Source organism: Nomia melanderi, chromosome 2 (assembly GCF_051020985.1).
Source record: "Nomia melanderi isolate GNS246 chromosome 2, iyNomMela1, whole genome shotgun sequence".
Taxonomy (NCBI): Eukaryota; Metazoa; Arthropoda; class Insecta; order Hymenoptera; family Halictidae; genus Nomia; species Nomia melanderi.
Genome location: NC_135000.1, coordinates 10,376,406 through 10,390,257, shown reverse-complemented (window position 1 = coordinate 10,390,257; position 13,852 = coordinate 10,376,406). Strand labels below are relative to the sequence as shown.

The 13,852-nt window shown below is 42.0% G+C and overlaps 2 protein-coding genes across 8 annotated transcripts; one reads left to right on the top strand and one right to left on the bottom strand.

The window, feature by feature from the left end:
* Window positions 1-442: 442 nt before the first annotated feature.
* LOC116432994 (adenylate kinase isoenzyme 5) lies at window positions 443-8,593 on the bottom strand. 3 transcript variants are annotated; one of them, XM_031990562.2, is made up of 12 exons: window positions 7,590-7,852; window positions 7,292-7,491; window positions 4,887-5,054; window positions 4,327-4,437; window positions 4,122-4,264; window positions 3,815-3,997; window positions 3,480-3,602; window positions 3,257-3,422; window positions 2,893-3,161; window positions 2,610-2,774; window positions 2,250-2,499; window positions 443-2,064 (listed from the first exon to the last, which is right to left on the bottom strand). In XM_031990562.2, the coding sequence occupies exons 2-12, from the start codon at window positions 7,314-7,316 to the stop codon at window positions 1,805-1,807; spliced, it is 1,863 nt and encodes a 620-aa protein (XP_031846422.1). In that variant the 5' UTR covers window positions 7,317-7,491; window positions 7,590-7,852; the 3' UTR covers window positions 443-1,804. The 3 variants fall into 3 exon arrangements, with proteins under 3 accessions (XP_031846422.1, XP_031846424.1, XP_031846421.1); XM_031990564.2 differs by lacking the exons at window positions 7,292-7,491; window positions 7,590-7,852 and adding an exon at window positions 8,453-8,593; XM_031990561.2 differs by lacking the exons at window positions 7,292-7,491; window positions 7,590-7,852 and adding an exon at window positions 5,571-5,677.
* Window positions 8,594-9,137: 544 nt separating this feature from the next.
* l(2)37Cd (general transcription factor IIIC subunit l(2)37Cd) lies at window positions 9,138-13,781 on the top strand. Of its 5 annotated transcripts, XM_076365105.1 has the most exons (10): window positions 9,138-9,157; window positions 9,224-9,339; window positions 9,709-9,991; window positions 11,275-11,437; window positions 11,531-11,707; window positions 11,779-12,274; window positions 12,351-12,926; window positions 12,999-13,201; window positions 13,283-13,466; window positions 13,522-13,781. In XM_076365105.1, the coding sequence occupies exons 3-10, from the start codon at window positions 9,966-9,968 to the stop codon at window positions 13,683-13,685; spliced, it is 1,989 nt and encodes a 662-aa protein (XP_076221220.1). In that variant the 5' UTR covers window positions 9,138-9,157; window positions 9,224-9,339; window positions 9,709-9,965; the 3' UTR covers window positions 13,686-13,781. The 5 variants fall into 5 exon arrangements, with proteins under 5 accessions (XP_076221220.1, XP_076221221.1, XP_076221218.1 ...); XM_076365106.1 differs by lacking the exons at window positions 9,138-9,157; window positions 9,224-9,339 and adding an exon at window positions 9,345-9,485 and having other exon boundaries at window positions 11,540-11,707; XM_076365103.1 differs by lacking the exons at window positions 9,138-9,157; window positions 9,224-9,339 and adding an exon at window positions 9,345-9,485.
* Window positions 13,782-13,852: the final 71 nt, after the last annotated feature.

The window sequence follows — 13,852 nt, the reverse complement described above, 5'->3', positions numbered from 1 at the left end:
AGGAATTTATTAAGGAGAAGTTTCAGATATATTGTTATGTATGTATTACATTAGCAATTGAGGTAATACGTTGGTGGGCTTGATTATTCGTTACATATATGTATAGTGAAATTGTCAATAAACAAGTCAAATTACTGAGATTATACGAATAATTACTTAATAATCTGTTGAAATAAAGATTTATTAAGTACATAATATTGATATAATGAATAATTTGTTTCCGATATTCATTTCATTCTTGATCGAATATTCATTTACATATCACCTGTATATATTGTTATTTATAAATATATTCGTGCTAACAAGTGACAAGTTAAATTTTAACTTTAAACTTTTAACCGTTTCAATCGTTCAAGTCTCATTGAACTCGCCTGAGATTGGAATTTTATTCTATCTTGTACATTCAACGTAACAGTGTTCAATAACTCAAAGAAAAAGTCAGTTTGAAAACTTCTAAAACATATTTAATATATCGGTGCATGAAATCATTACATGTTCGTTTAAACGTAAAACAAAGTTGAATACGCAGGGACAATTTGTCGAATGAAATACTTCCAAAAAGTTAAGGTACACGTAATTAATATCTAGAAAAGAAGGGGAAACTGTGATTGCTAACATACTATTGCATAAAAAATACTCCTCGACTAGTCTTGAACAGCATGCAATTACATAAGAGATAACAATCAAAATACTTTCCATCGGATGGAATGAAATAAATAAATTGGCGTCGTTGGTGCGCATATTTCTCATTTGCCATTCTATTCTTATCGTTAACAATATTAATCGTCATTTGTTACTCTGCCCGCTTGACGGACAGAAACGAAAGAATGGAATAAATACAATAATACAATAATAACGTTTTCCCTTAGCATATTAAGAAGAATCTAATATTAAATCTATCGAGGTATTCAAGTACAAACGAATGAAATCTAATGCAAATGTCAATTCTAATGAGACGGTACGTTCGTTCTATTTATATGTACACTCACTGATTTTCCGGGATCAATTTATAAAAATAGAAATCAATCAACGAGCGAATTTGTTGGATAAAGAAGAAACCGTGCTCGTCTTTACCTCGTTACATCTTGATCACATTTAATTGGCGTAAATGCATAAAATCAACTGTTGATCATCGACCATTGACTTGTGCTCGCTGATCGTTAACCATTGACCTTCGAAGTTTGTAGAAATTAAAGTGATCAACTTTGTACGATAATTTATACTACATCTGCGAAACTACGTTCGTGTTTGGCTTTCGTTGAATGGTTGCATTAATTCTATTCAAGTCGTAACGAGTCAGTAAGTAAATAATTAAGTAATTCAGTTTCAAGGCACGATAAGGACGTACACGCGTTACACATTGTCATCTGAAATCCTCTCGCCTTAAACCTGCAGCTGTTGAAGTGATTAACATTATAAAAAGACAGGACGATATTAAAAATAAATTGTAATCCTTTCGTTTTAGCACTAGCGACGCAGAGGATAGATCTCGCACCCTTTAATTTATACAATTCACCGTCTGTCTCGATTTCATTCCGACTCGAGTTCAACCAGACAGGAAAACACGCGAACGTTGACCTTTGCTGAATGTCAGATCTACCCTGTGCCTCGTTTTTATTAGAAAAGGTGTCCGGGACAAGTAGCGACACATTTCGGACGTAATCTTCCATAAGTTTTCCAAAATTTCGAGTCTTCTGCCAAGTCTCGAATCTGAAATGTTCAGCAACGAGTCGCCAAACACCCAGCGCGAGTCTCTACGTTATTTATGATCCTTCAATGGTCCTGAGAGGGAGGCGAAGAGGGTTCACATGTGTAGGTTCTGCTGATACCCCTCGACCTCGTTGTACATTTTCCTGATGGCGTCGTTCGCGTCGTTCGGTACGTAATTCTGAACAGCTGGCGCGACTTTGTTGTTGCCTGCGGCGATGCCGTTCGCCAGATGCGCGACTCCGTTTTGAAGAATGTGGGCGGCGCCGTTGGCAACCCCGTTCTGCACGCGGGTCACGCCGTTCTTCTGTATCTGCTTCAGGTTGTTTCTCAATCCGTTGGCGATTTGCACCGCGCCTAGTCAGAGAAATGTTACTTTATTCTCGGTTCCTTTCCCCCTTCTGTCCACAGACCAAGGCTACCTTCCTCTTAGCTAATGTACCGTCTAATTTAGGCAACGATCGACCAGTGAAAAGCATGGCCTCAAGAAATAATTTCAAGCAACAACCAAGAGTAAACGTTTCTTCTATTGACAAGCTTACCTCCGAAGGAGAGACCGTTCATAGCGTTCATCGCGTTCTCGATGCTCGGCTTCTCGTTGTTAGCTTCCTTGAGGACGCCGTTCGGTAGGATTTGGTCCCTGTTATTGCCGATTAGGTTACCGTTGTCTACCGTTAACGGCGACCGGGCAGCGTGATTCTCCTCTCCCTTGCGTCGCGATTGGGTCATCAGTTGATAGAGCGCTGCCGCGAACTCCTGTTGCACGCTGGGCACGTCCGTGTCGCCGTCGATCTACGGGTGTATTGTGTTTCTCGGTTAAAAGCAACTAACCAGAGCCTGCGCTTATTCGTCAGAAAAGTTCCCTCTCTGAATGTCAATGAAATGAAGCGTCGGACGCTTACGATCGTCAAGCGACTCTCGTTGTCCAACGTTTTCAGCATCGGCAACGACAGCTCCCGGAAGAGGTCCAGTCTTTTCTTGAACGCCGACACGCTGTCGTCCAGGCGACCTCTGCCTAGCTGCAGCTTCGAGCAGTCGAGCAGGACCAAGGGCGGTTGTTGACCGAACTGCAAATACGATTCTATAGTATAATATAAATCATATAGAATAGAATGATACAGAACACAGTCAAGCCACATTGAAAGAACAATTAGAATTTATCGATTGCCCTATACTCCATTGCACCTTGTTCTGGAACTCTTCGACCTGCGTCAGGTCCCTCGGATACCCGTCGATGATGACGCCGTCGGTGTCTCGGTTCAGAATGATCTGTTGCTCGAGGACCTGCATCACTATGTCCTGCGGGACCAGTTCGCCGCAGATTATCGCGTCCTTCACGATGGTGTTCGACGTGGCCATCGTCCTCAGCAGGCTACTTATGCTGACGTGCACCCAGCCTGGCATGTTGCGCACCGCCTGGCTGCACAGGTTGTCCTTGTTGCTCCCTGGACCGCCTTGTCCGATTCGAAGTTGAGAATTAGTAAATTTCTTTAGAATTTTAAAGAACTTTAAAGAAGAATTAGTAAATTTTGAGAGTGTCGACGATTACCTATGATCCATATGAACGAAGGCAGCCCTTTTCTAGGCTTGCTCGCGGTCTTCACTGGTTTCTCGGTTATCACTGGTGGCAACGGGGTCACAACCACCGGTGGCTCCTCCCTCCTCGGCGGCGGTGGTGATTTTGAAATGGATTCTTTCCTCCTTTCTACTTCTACCTGGAATCATTTCCGCGTATAGTTTCTCATACTTAGCGAAAACGATTTTTCAAGTACCTCTGCCTCCAACGACGGAGGAACGTTCCTCTCCTTCGTGTCGTCGGTGGATAAGCCGAGAATTTTGAACACCGCCTCCCGGAAGTCGACGTAGACGTCGTTTGGGTTTCTTTCCCCGTTCACCTGGTGAACGACACGTTAAACATGGAATATTCAACGTTCGGAGATATCATCGAGTATAACAAAAGCCACGCGTAACAACGCTCAACTCGACTATCAATTCTAATTGCAGTTTGGACAGTTGCTCTTAGAAAATCGGTTCCCTTATTCACGCTTTGGCCTGAAGCGAGACAACGTTCATAAGATAATGGGCTCGCGGAAAATTGCAATTATACCTCTAGCAACATTCCACTTTGATCGAAGTACTCAGCCACAGGCATGACGTTCCTATAAAAATTGTAAAGTTCCATTCTGGCGAGCTCGATCACCACCTGGCCGAGCTGCGCGCCGAAGTCGATCTGCCGCTCGAGGATTTCCTGCCTCCACGAGACCAGTATCACGCCGTTCACGATTTTGATCTGGAAGCGTAGTAATCGGTTTAGACACAGAGACTGGACAATTGGAGGAACAGAATTGCGATAAAATCCTGATGAATATATCAGAAGAAAGTTAGGAAAATTTCTGTGACGACCAACGACTCACTTTCTCGGCGTACTCGACCACGTCGCGCATGTTACGCGGATATCCGCTAACGAGAAACACTTTGGCCCCTGGCGACATCTTGATTTCGAGCATGAGGACCTCCGCAACCGTCTTACTGCTAAGCTGCCCGAAATCTTGCATATCTGCGATCAAGGCGTTACGTTTCATTCGAATACCCGACTCGATTCCGCAGCGCGATACGCACCGTTTCCTAAAGCGTATTGTTGAAGAAGGTCCATCATGTTGATGTGCGTGATGCCCTTCTTTTCTTGCATCAGGTTATCACAGTGTGTCACCTTTCCACTTCCCGGACCGCCTGAAGAGCACACCATAGTTAACAACTACTCCGTCGAACGCCGATAAAATGGCGAACAAAAATCGCACGTCGAGTTTCGAGGAGTCGTTGGAAAGAGTAGACTCTAAACTACTAGCCCGTGGTGGATTCATTGTCAAAATAAATTGTTTAAACTTCGTGAAGACGTTACAAGCTGGAATTCCCACGATTTTCGAGGCGAAGAGGTGCAACTGCTCTACCATCAATTACAAAAAGTAAAAATATCGTAGAAAACAGTGCTTATGTGAAACGAAAGTAGAAGCTTCACGGTTTCTAGCGAGCTAAGACTGAATGTCGAACGATTTTCAGTTGGAAAGTTACAGGGGTTCGAAGATCGGCAGGTTTTTCGATGGAGATTTACCGATCTTCCCACTTTGCGGAGCAGCGTGTTAGCTTGTGTAATTTATTGATGAAGTAAAGCGGATACGAACCGAGCACGAATATAACAGGCACCTTCGGCACCTCGAATTTGACCGGACCAACGTTCTGCTGTGGAAAGTTGCCGTTCGGAGGGGTCGCCAACAGGCCAGCCTCGCCTCGCCATTTCTCTGTATTCCGAGCATCGGCCTCCTCGAACACTTGCGATCCATTTTGTTGATCTGCAATTTGAATTCCCTTGTGTCTCGCGATATTCAACGGTTGTTCCATGAAATATCTTTAACACTAGAACTACCGTGCCAGTCGAAACGACTGGTTTTGATTCTTTTGTTCCGTTTATTGATATCTTAAAGGCATCGAATATTCAAAATCATCTTTAGAATCAATAGTTTTACTACTATAATGAATATCTGAAGAAACTGAAAACCATCTATTGTTACAATTTTTATGATTATATATTAATCGTGTTAAACACACGGTAGTTCTAGTGTTAATCAGTTAACTGTGGAATTTAAAAAACCTCTCGTTCTGCACGGAATAAAATTAAAAAATGGAGCGTGTACTCGTCGAACACAGGACGAATGCACGTAGAGTATATTTGAATGAAACATCAAAGCGAAACAAAGAAGAATTACATGTTTATGTGAAAAAATAAAGAATTAGCATCACGTCAAGCTTTACGATGACGTGAATACTCGTCACAGTTAACTGGTTAACTGAATATGTTGCGACGTTACTCGTTAGGCAATTTGGTTCCAGCGTTAATCTCGCGAGAAATTGGAGTAAGAAACCGCTGTATAGCTCCACTGAAAAATGCATCCGGCGCGTCAGCGTTTCCTCGAAGAAAAGCAACTTCGCCGGCGCGCTAACGACAAGGAAGCGAAGTCGCATGCAATATTGATTCATTCGCGACGTGAGTCACGCCGATAAATATTATAATATTTCCTCCGAGCACTTTCAGTTTCGCCGGCTGTTCTTTATCCAATTTCTTTGCCTTTCCTCTCAAATTTTCTTCGATGTTTCACCTTGCGGATACCTTAGCTTCCTCGTTTTCACTACGATGCATAATTAACGAAATCGAATATCGTTTACCATCCAAAGAAACCGACTCGCGCAATTTTCTGTAAGAAAATTGAAGTGGCGAGTGCATGTGTATGTGCATTCGCAGAAAAATATGTCGAGTGACGCATGAAAAATGCACGGACGGACAATGAAATTTCTCTCGAGTAAAATCGATCACCGTTTCGCTGTCTACTGTTTTCTTAGTTGTACTAACAAATTTTTTTTAATTTTTGTATCATAATTTATTGTGTTTCTAGTCGTTTTGTGCCTTACTTTCTCTTTAAACTTCGAAGAAAATGATTCTCTCCTTACTGAAGATGTTTTTGAATGATAATTCATTGTGATTAAGTCATTAATAGACTGGAGGGTTCTATAGAAATTCCGATGTTGACAAATGTAATCAGCAAAACGGTGTTTCTTTCGAATTTTCCTTAAATGCATCAAAAGCTAGTCTAATAATTATTGTATTTGTTCGAGTAAAATAAAGAGAGTGTTAATAGTACAATGCAAAATGGGTTCTCTCGTTCGCGTGAACGGTCTTCTAAATACTTTCGCCGGCACGGTGTTATTTCTTTTCCATAATTTAATATAAACTCGCGGTTGGGTGGCGGTGATCGATCAAGTATACTGGCAGATACTATGCGAACGACAAATGTTTCCTGCAAAATAGTAGCAACGAACGATGCTCTGTCCATCGACTATCATTGTTCTTTCCAATATTCTTATTTCAAACATTATAATTTGAAATATTGACATCTCAAACACTACGTTTCAAATGCTATCTGAAATATTGTAATTTAGAATATTAATATTCCAAATACTACGTTTCAAATACTATCTGAAATATTGTAATTTGAAGTATTAATATTTCAAATACTACGTTTCAAATACTATTTGAAATATTATAATTTGAAGTATTAATATCTTAAACACTACGTTTCAAATACTATTTGAAATATTGTAATTTGAAGTATTAATATTTCAAATACTACGTTTCAAATACTATTTGAAATATTATAATTTGAAGTATTAATATCTTAAACACTACGTTTCAAATACTATCTGAAATATTGTAATTTCAAATATAAACCCTTAGCACTCCAGATGGTTTTGTAATTTACCAGCAACTGCAACTAGTTTTTATAGTATCCATAGCGAAAGTGAAAAATGCTATAACATTTCTTAGATCTTTTATTTTCCTTTTTAGTTCCAAATTTGGATGTGTGAAAAATCTAATAATTGTAGGGTAGTTTCTGTAAGGTTCATTAAAATATCTAATATTATTCCTGGTGCAATATTGGAGCCTACAGAGTTCAAAGGGTTAATATTCCAAGTATTAGTACAGGAGACAATTAACTCTGGCCATCAAGCTATCCGAAACGTTGTACATAATTACCTTCATCCGACAAGTCTGTAGCCATCGTTTAAAACAGATTATTCTACTGTTCGATCAAAGCACAGCCTACACTACTGAGGCCGCTCAACGAGCCTCATTCCACTGGTTTGACAAATGACGGCCTAATCTACTTGCTTATCTTAATACAGACTTCATCCACTTGTCCGAGCAGGGCCGACGTAATCTACTTGCGCATTTATCTGCTCCCCATTTGATGCCGTTTAAAAATATTTCATTACTCGCAATAAACTCAGAGCTTAGAGAAGAGACTGCAGGTAAACAATAAGCCAGATTATACCTTTTTCATTATTCGCTCCATCGTTGCGAGATAATGGGACAATGGAGTTTGATTTAAGCGGGAATAGCGTCCAACGTATCGATGCAACGAATTCTAAATCCTAATTATCAGTTGAGATAAATACCAATATAGAAACGTCCTTTTTTAGGTTAATATGTTTTCCGTAAAACGTAGACTGGAAGCTAGAGAATTTCACGGAAAACCGAGGGCTGGAAGTTTTGAACGCTCAGCAAAGTTGAGGAGTTCAAGCTGAAAAGTAAGGTTAGGAAGCCGCTCGGCAAAACCAACGGACGTTGGCGCTTGGAGAAGAGGCGCGAAAGTTATGAATTTAAAATGTGAATTTAACGGAACGTCGATACTGTAACGATTTTATCATTATTCCTCTAATACATTAATGTTCCCTTTTCAGGACTATTGCTCCACTACGCCGCTCGCTATGGAAAATGAAATGCAATTGAAATGAAACGAATAATAAGTTATTTAATTCAAGTAACAAACATTCACCTCGCACATTTAATTACTTCCATCGATTACCATTGCGAATTACTAACACTGTATTCCTCTGTTTTCGGTGATGGCTAAAAGACTTATTGATCCACTAATGAGTGGAATGTCAAGTACAATGTATGTGGGTTACACGTGTGCAAATGAATGGGAACGCGTTTCGGCGCCATTAATCTGATTAACGATGTAGCGGCCGCTCGATATTACATGGGACAATTCGAGGTAATTTACGCAATATAATACAATATAATATAACAACGTGCCACCTGGCGACGTAGTATCGATCTTGATTCCAACGTTACGTGTGATTCAACGGAAAGGGACAGACAGAGAGAAAGAGAGAGAAGAACAATACTAACCAGTGTCCAGGCAGATGCCCATAGTAGGTCGTTGGAAGGATGGGGAAAACCCGTCACGGCCATTTACTCACATGCTTCAAGCACCGACCGATTCATTTTCCGCTCACGCGTTCCTCGGCCCAGAGTCTCAAAGATAGAACCGGTAACTCCTAGCTCACATTAGAAACCCCTCTGGCCACGACGGAGCACAACAGACGTTCAATCTACTTGTTACGCTGCCTCGCGTAAAACACAATGTCTCTAATTGTATTTCTACCGTTCCAGTGGCAATCTCTGGATCCCAGGCCACGAGGTCTGTCAGCACGTTCACCTTCACTTGTTACACTGCCCGCCAGACAAGTCTTCCACGGTTCGCCAGAACTTCCTTGAACTGGCTGCTACTCGAACTCAAGCGAAATCTTTATTCGTCGTTCCAGTCCAACTTTAACGTTCACTGTCGCTTGCATCCCCCGACTGATAGGAATCTTCAGTTAATTAGCAATCATGCTCGCCGACGAGGCGTCACTGGATTGACTTCTGACGCGTATTCGCGGTAACGAATCGAACGCGCTGGGACACGACTCCAGCAAGGCCCCATTCATGGAAAAGACGGAGCGATCCTGTCGAGCCCCATCACCGTTCCAGGATGGACGCCGGTCTTCTAGAAAGGACAGCGAACGCGACGGCGACAGAGACGACGCTTTGATAAGCAACTGTGGTTGTGTGGTAGGTTCCAAGGGTCTGGTCCCAACGTCCGCGCCGAATGAATCCACTGACTCGAGTAACTTGTAGGAACAGTTGAGCCCGGATGCAGAGCCGTTGATCCTCGAGCAAGGAAGCCGAAGAGGAGACCGCAAAGGGAACGTCGGTTCGTCGCAGAAGGGAACTGCAAAGGTTCGCGAGCAAAGGTATCCTCGCCACGGCGCGATAACACTCTAATAGATTGATAGAAGCGACTAGAGGTCGTGGCAAGAGTCAATCGTCGCCATAGAAACGCCCATGCGCAGCTTGTTCTATTCGGCGACTTCCTGTGCCCTTCCTTGGTTGCCTGTGTGTGAGTGTGCGAGCACAGTTATGTATTTGCATACATCCGAGTTAATGGTCACCCTTGCTCGAGCTGGCATGCTTGTAGATAATAGCCGCGGGTTCAATGTTAAGTTCCTCGTTGACGAGCTCATGGTACACGCATGCCAGCCGGGTTGGACATCGGATGTTCCTCGAATACGTGTAACGAATGATCATGTCATTTGGTTCACGCAACGATTTCATGTGTTTAGGACCCTGCAGGAAGGTCGTCGACACCGGATAATTGTCCGGTTAATCGAGTACTCAGTCGAGGATATTTCTCATTGGAAATATCGACGAATGCTGTGACAAATGTTGTGACAAATGCCGGCCAGTATCGGCTCCAACACAGTCAACAGAATTTAATTGAAAATCCGGTTGGCTAAGGGCGATATATCGTCAGCACCGCGCCGCTACCGACATGGATTGAATTATTTAAAACTGTCCATCATACAGCTGCCTTAGTCCCATGCGTCCATACATAATTCTTACAAGGTAAGCCAGTTAGAAGTATCCACGCCCTCTTTCCAATGGCAAATACGTCTGTCAAAGGGTCACGTTTATCGGAAACTCTTATTACAGTGTTCCTAGTACCGTTGGCTCTCAAATTTCCCGACAATCGCCGTTGTCTTCCCCGTTCCCTCCTCTTGCCTCTTCCTCCTGGTTCAACGCGGGGCATAAACGTGTAGACTGTACCGCGTTGGTTGTTCTCGCTTGCTATACACTATCAACAAATGAAAGTTATGCGCAAGAACTATAAGCGAGCGGTTCAACTGAAAAGCCGGGGATTAATCATTCAAAAAGGTCTTCAGAGTTGCTTGTTACGTGATTAAAGTTCATAGAACTTCCTGTTTTCATGGAATCAGAGCCGTTAACAGTATTTGAAAACAGTATACGGTTGTTTGCATTTCTATGCGGCAGAGAACAAAGTTTCTAGAGAGTTGTATCGCTCGATTAACGTGTAACTTATGCAACTTTTAAGAGAACAAAACAATTCTGTCGTGTCTCGTTGCTTCCGATTTCGTTATTATCGTCACGTTTGTATTGTCCTTCTGTTCCGTGCTTGATTGGCAGGTACGAGATTGACGGCGAGTTGCAATATTTATCGGTGTATCAATCTATTGAATATTTCACGGGAGAAACTCCTGTACGTTCGATATTTGATGGTTTACTTAAATTAGAGGAATCGCCTGTTGTTTTATTTTTCCGAATTATTCGCTCAGCTATTCTTTTAAGTGTTTAATCATTCATTCTCCATAGAACTGTTACTCATTCCGCGGTATTATCGAGCGTATTTGCCTGTAATAATTGCATAATTTAAATGTCAACTTATCACCTGCAGTTAGGCAACCTTTTCTACATCAAGATTCGGCGTGCAGCGCACGCGGCGCGCACTTGTTAGTACAGCTGGAGCGATACATCGTGAATTAACCTCGAAACTGATAAATATTGTATTAATGCGTGTCTGCTTGTTTGTAAGTTTTGATTGTAATTATTACGATTGATATTGAACGTAGCAATAGCTGTTCGAACGTTTAAACGTATTTAAACATTATAGATTTGAATTTTATTCAGTCTGTATACTGTTTACCATCTGACTGAAATTAATGTTGCCGAGTAAATTTTCATTTTAATTGGGCAGAAAAGAATCGATGATTATTAGATCGCGTACACGAATGGAATATTCTGTGTTAATACTTTATCTTAATCATCATTCTTTAGGCTGACATCACGTTGTTTAAGAGAATGTAGAGTTTGAAAATACACGTTTTTCGTAGGATATTTGGACACGTGAGAATGAGCGAATCGAGCAATGACAGCGATGAACCTTACGATCCACGAGATGAAAAAGACGAGGATTTTAAGATCGATGATTATCGTAAAGACTTAGGCAGCGATGATTCTTCTGCTGATGTACCAGAAACCAATGATGACAAAACTGTAAGATCAAATTAATACGTTTTTGCCGTCTATCTATTTTCGTCGATCATTTCGGTTTAAATGTTATTTTTACTGTATCTATGTACTACATAGAATTTACAGGCTGACGAAGGAGCAGCGGTTAAACAGCACGAAGATGATTACATTGGACCCGTGCTCCCCGGAGGCCATAGATTCGATAAAAAGTTTATTTGCATTAGATACCCAGGGAACGTTGTTAATCCGGATAGAGCTATAGAGACATTGGGTGGGATTGGCGCAATTTCTACAGTACTATATATTTTTAATAAATGTACGTATGCAAACGATACTGTTATAGTAACTATTGTTAACATTAACAGGCAGTAAATACTCCGAATCGGCGTTTGGAATTAAAATTCAGACCGGATGACACTTATTGTAAACCAACTTGTGGAGATAGGTATAATACCAAAGGATTTTTACTTAGAGTTAGGGTGAAGAAGTCCAGATTAAAGAAAGTGGAAGAAACCAAAGTTAAGCGAACAGAACAAAATGTAGATGTAACCAATGTCCAGAGCAACGAGGTGCAGCATAATATTAATGCAATACAGTTGTCGGATACAGAGGATACAGAGAAACATGAGAAGAAAAGCGAGGAACAAGTTATGTCTGAATTGGCTGATCGAGTAGAAAGTTGCAGCGTGAATGCATTGGACGACATTGCTGATCCCGAGCAGTCCGATCCGATGAAGACTGAAAAAAATATACCTCCGACATTCGAGGGGAATAAATACGAAGATCTTTCCAAAGATGAGGAGTACGAATTACCGAAATTAAAGGTTCTAGGCCGGGTGGATATGGAATTCAAATTTACCAGTATGTACAGTTGATAGCAGAGGATCGTTTTTATCGTTTGAGTGAATTTGAAACGATCAAAGGAATATTTTTTCAGATCTCTGCGATTTTCAGTACCTGCCAATGACTCAAAGCAAAGAAGACCCCAAAAAGTTGGACTACATATACGATAAGATATATCCAAGCAACATACAACGATTTTCATGGTTGCAGAATGACGTACCTTATTTCCTGCCGCCAGCTGCTTTCAGCAGGATGGACACGATTCAGCAGTACGTGCCGAAGACAGAGACAAACTCGTATCCGGAGAACATAATAGGAAAGAGTACAAAGCGAAAAGCGGGTTTCTCAAATTTCATCTATTTCTCAACGCCGGAGGTCCCTACCAAGCCACCGGCTGGCATCGAGACTGCCATGAAGGTTAAATTCGTCCAGAACACGCACTTTGACCAGATCCGGCAGTTGTTCGAGGAACGACCAATTTGGTCGAAGAACGCGGTGATGTATAGGACGAAATTTTCCAACGATCGTTTGAAGATTCTGTTACCCTCCGTGGCGTACTACTTCATGACTGGCCCATGGAAAATTATGTGGGTGAAACTGGGTTACGACCCGAGGAAAGACATCACCGCGAGGAAGTACCAAACCTTGGATTACAGACTGAAAGCTATGCGTGAGTTGCAATAATCGCGTTAAAAAAATGATAATGATCTAGTCGGTTCAAAATACTAATTCATTTTAACAGATGGTTTGGGGTCCACCGTGAAATGCAAGAGGAATTATTCAGAGTACACGTTGCCCTACAGGTCGACACCAGTTGGCAAGCAAAAGACGGTGCTGAGTGGAGTGTCAACGGAGCAAGGTTACAAAAAGGAGCAACAATTAACCGAGAACGTGTACATTTACAGAGAAGGAACAGTGCCCCCTTCTAGGCAAATGTTCTACCAGGTTTCACCATAATTTCCCATTCAGCACGGTCGAGTCCAAAATTGTACACATTTGTCACGTTGCACGTTAACTGTCTTGCAGTATTGCGACGTTCTCGTGGAGGAGATACAGGAAATGTTAGCCAAGCTGCCTGATCCTCTGCCCACTGCGAGGTGCCACGAGAAAAGGGGTTGGCTGCCGAGCGGATTCGACGCCCAGTGCCGAGAAATCATCAATAAACAAGTTCGAGCTGTCCTAAGGAAGCAAATGAACATTCCCGACGACTGTACGTACTGTCAGTTGTATAATGAAAGTTTTATTCTATCACTCTCGATTCACAGATCCGACGGACATTCCTAAGCACAAGCGCAAACGAGGGATGAAGTTGAAGTTGAACAAGCTCAGGGGCAGGAAGAGAAAGAGAAAGAGCGAGCCCGGCGTGGAGGAGGGTGAAGAAAAGAGCGACGAGGTGAAGCCGAGCACCAGCACAGCGGAGAACGAGTGAAACGTCGAGTAGCTACTAGTACGGACTAAGGTTTATTCATGAATGCAGGTTGTCAGCCGAATTGTAATAAATACGTTTATTAATTCTCGTTCACGACCACGCCTCGCAACATCGTTATGTCTCTACTGTTTCTCCTGTGGTTAGTTTATCCTGAACGAGAATCCCGA

Coding starts and splice junctions, on each gene's coding strand:
- LOC116432994 (XM_031990561.2), bottom strand. CDS start 5,652: ATGCATTTTTCAGTGGAGCTATACAGCGGTTTCTTACTCCAATTTCTC. Junction 3,603..3,814: donor AAAGTGGAATGTTGCTAGAG/GTATAATTGCAA, acceptor GTCGTTCACCAG/GTGAACGGGGAAAGAAACCC. Junction 3,423..3,479: donor CTCCGTCGTTGGAGGCAGAG/GTACTTGAAAAA, acceptor AAATGATTCCAG/GTAGAAGTAGAAAGGAGGAA.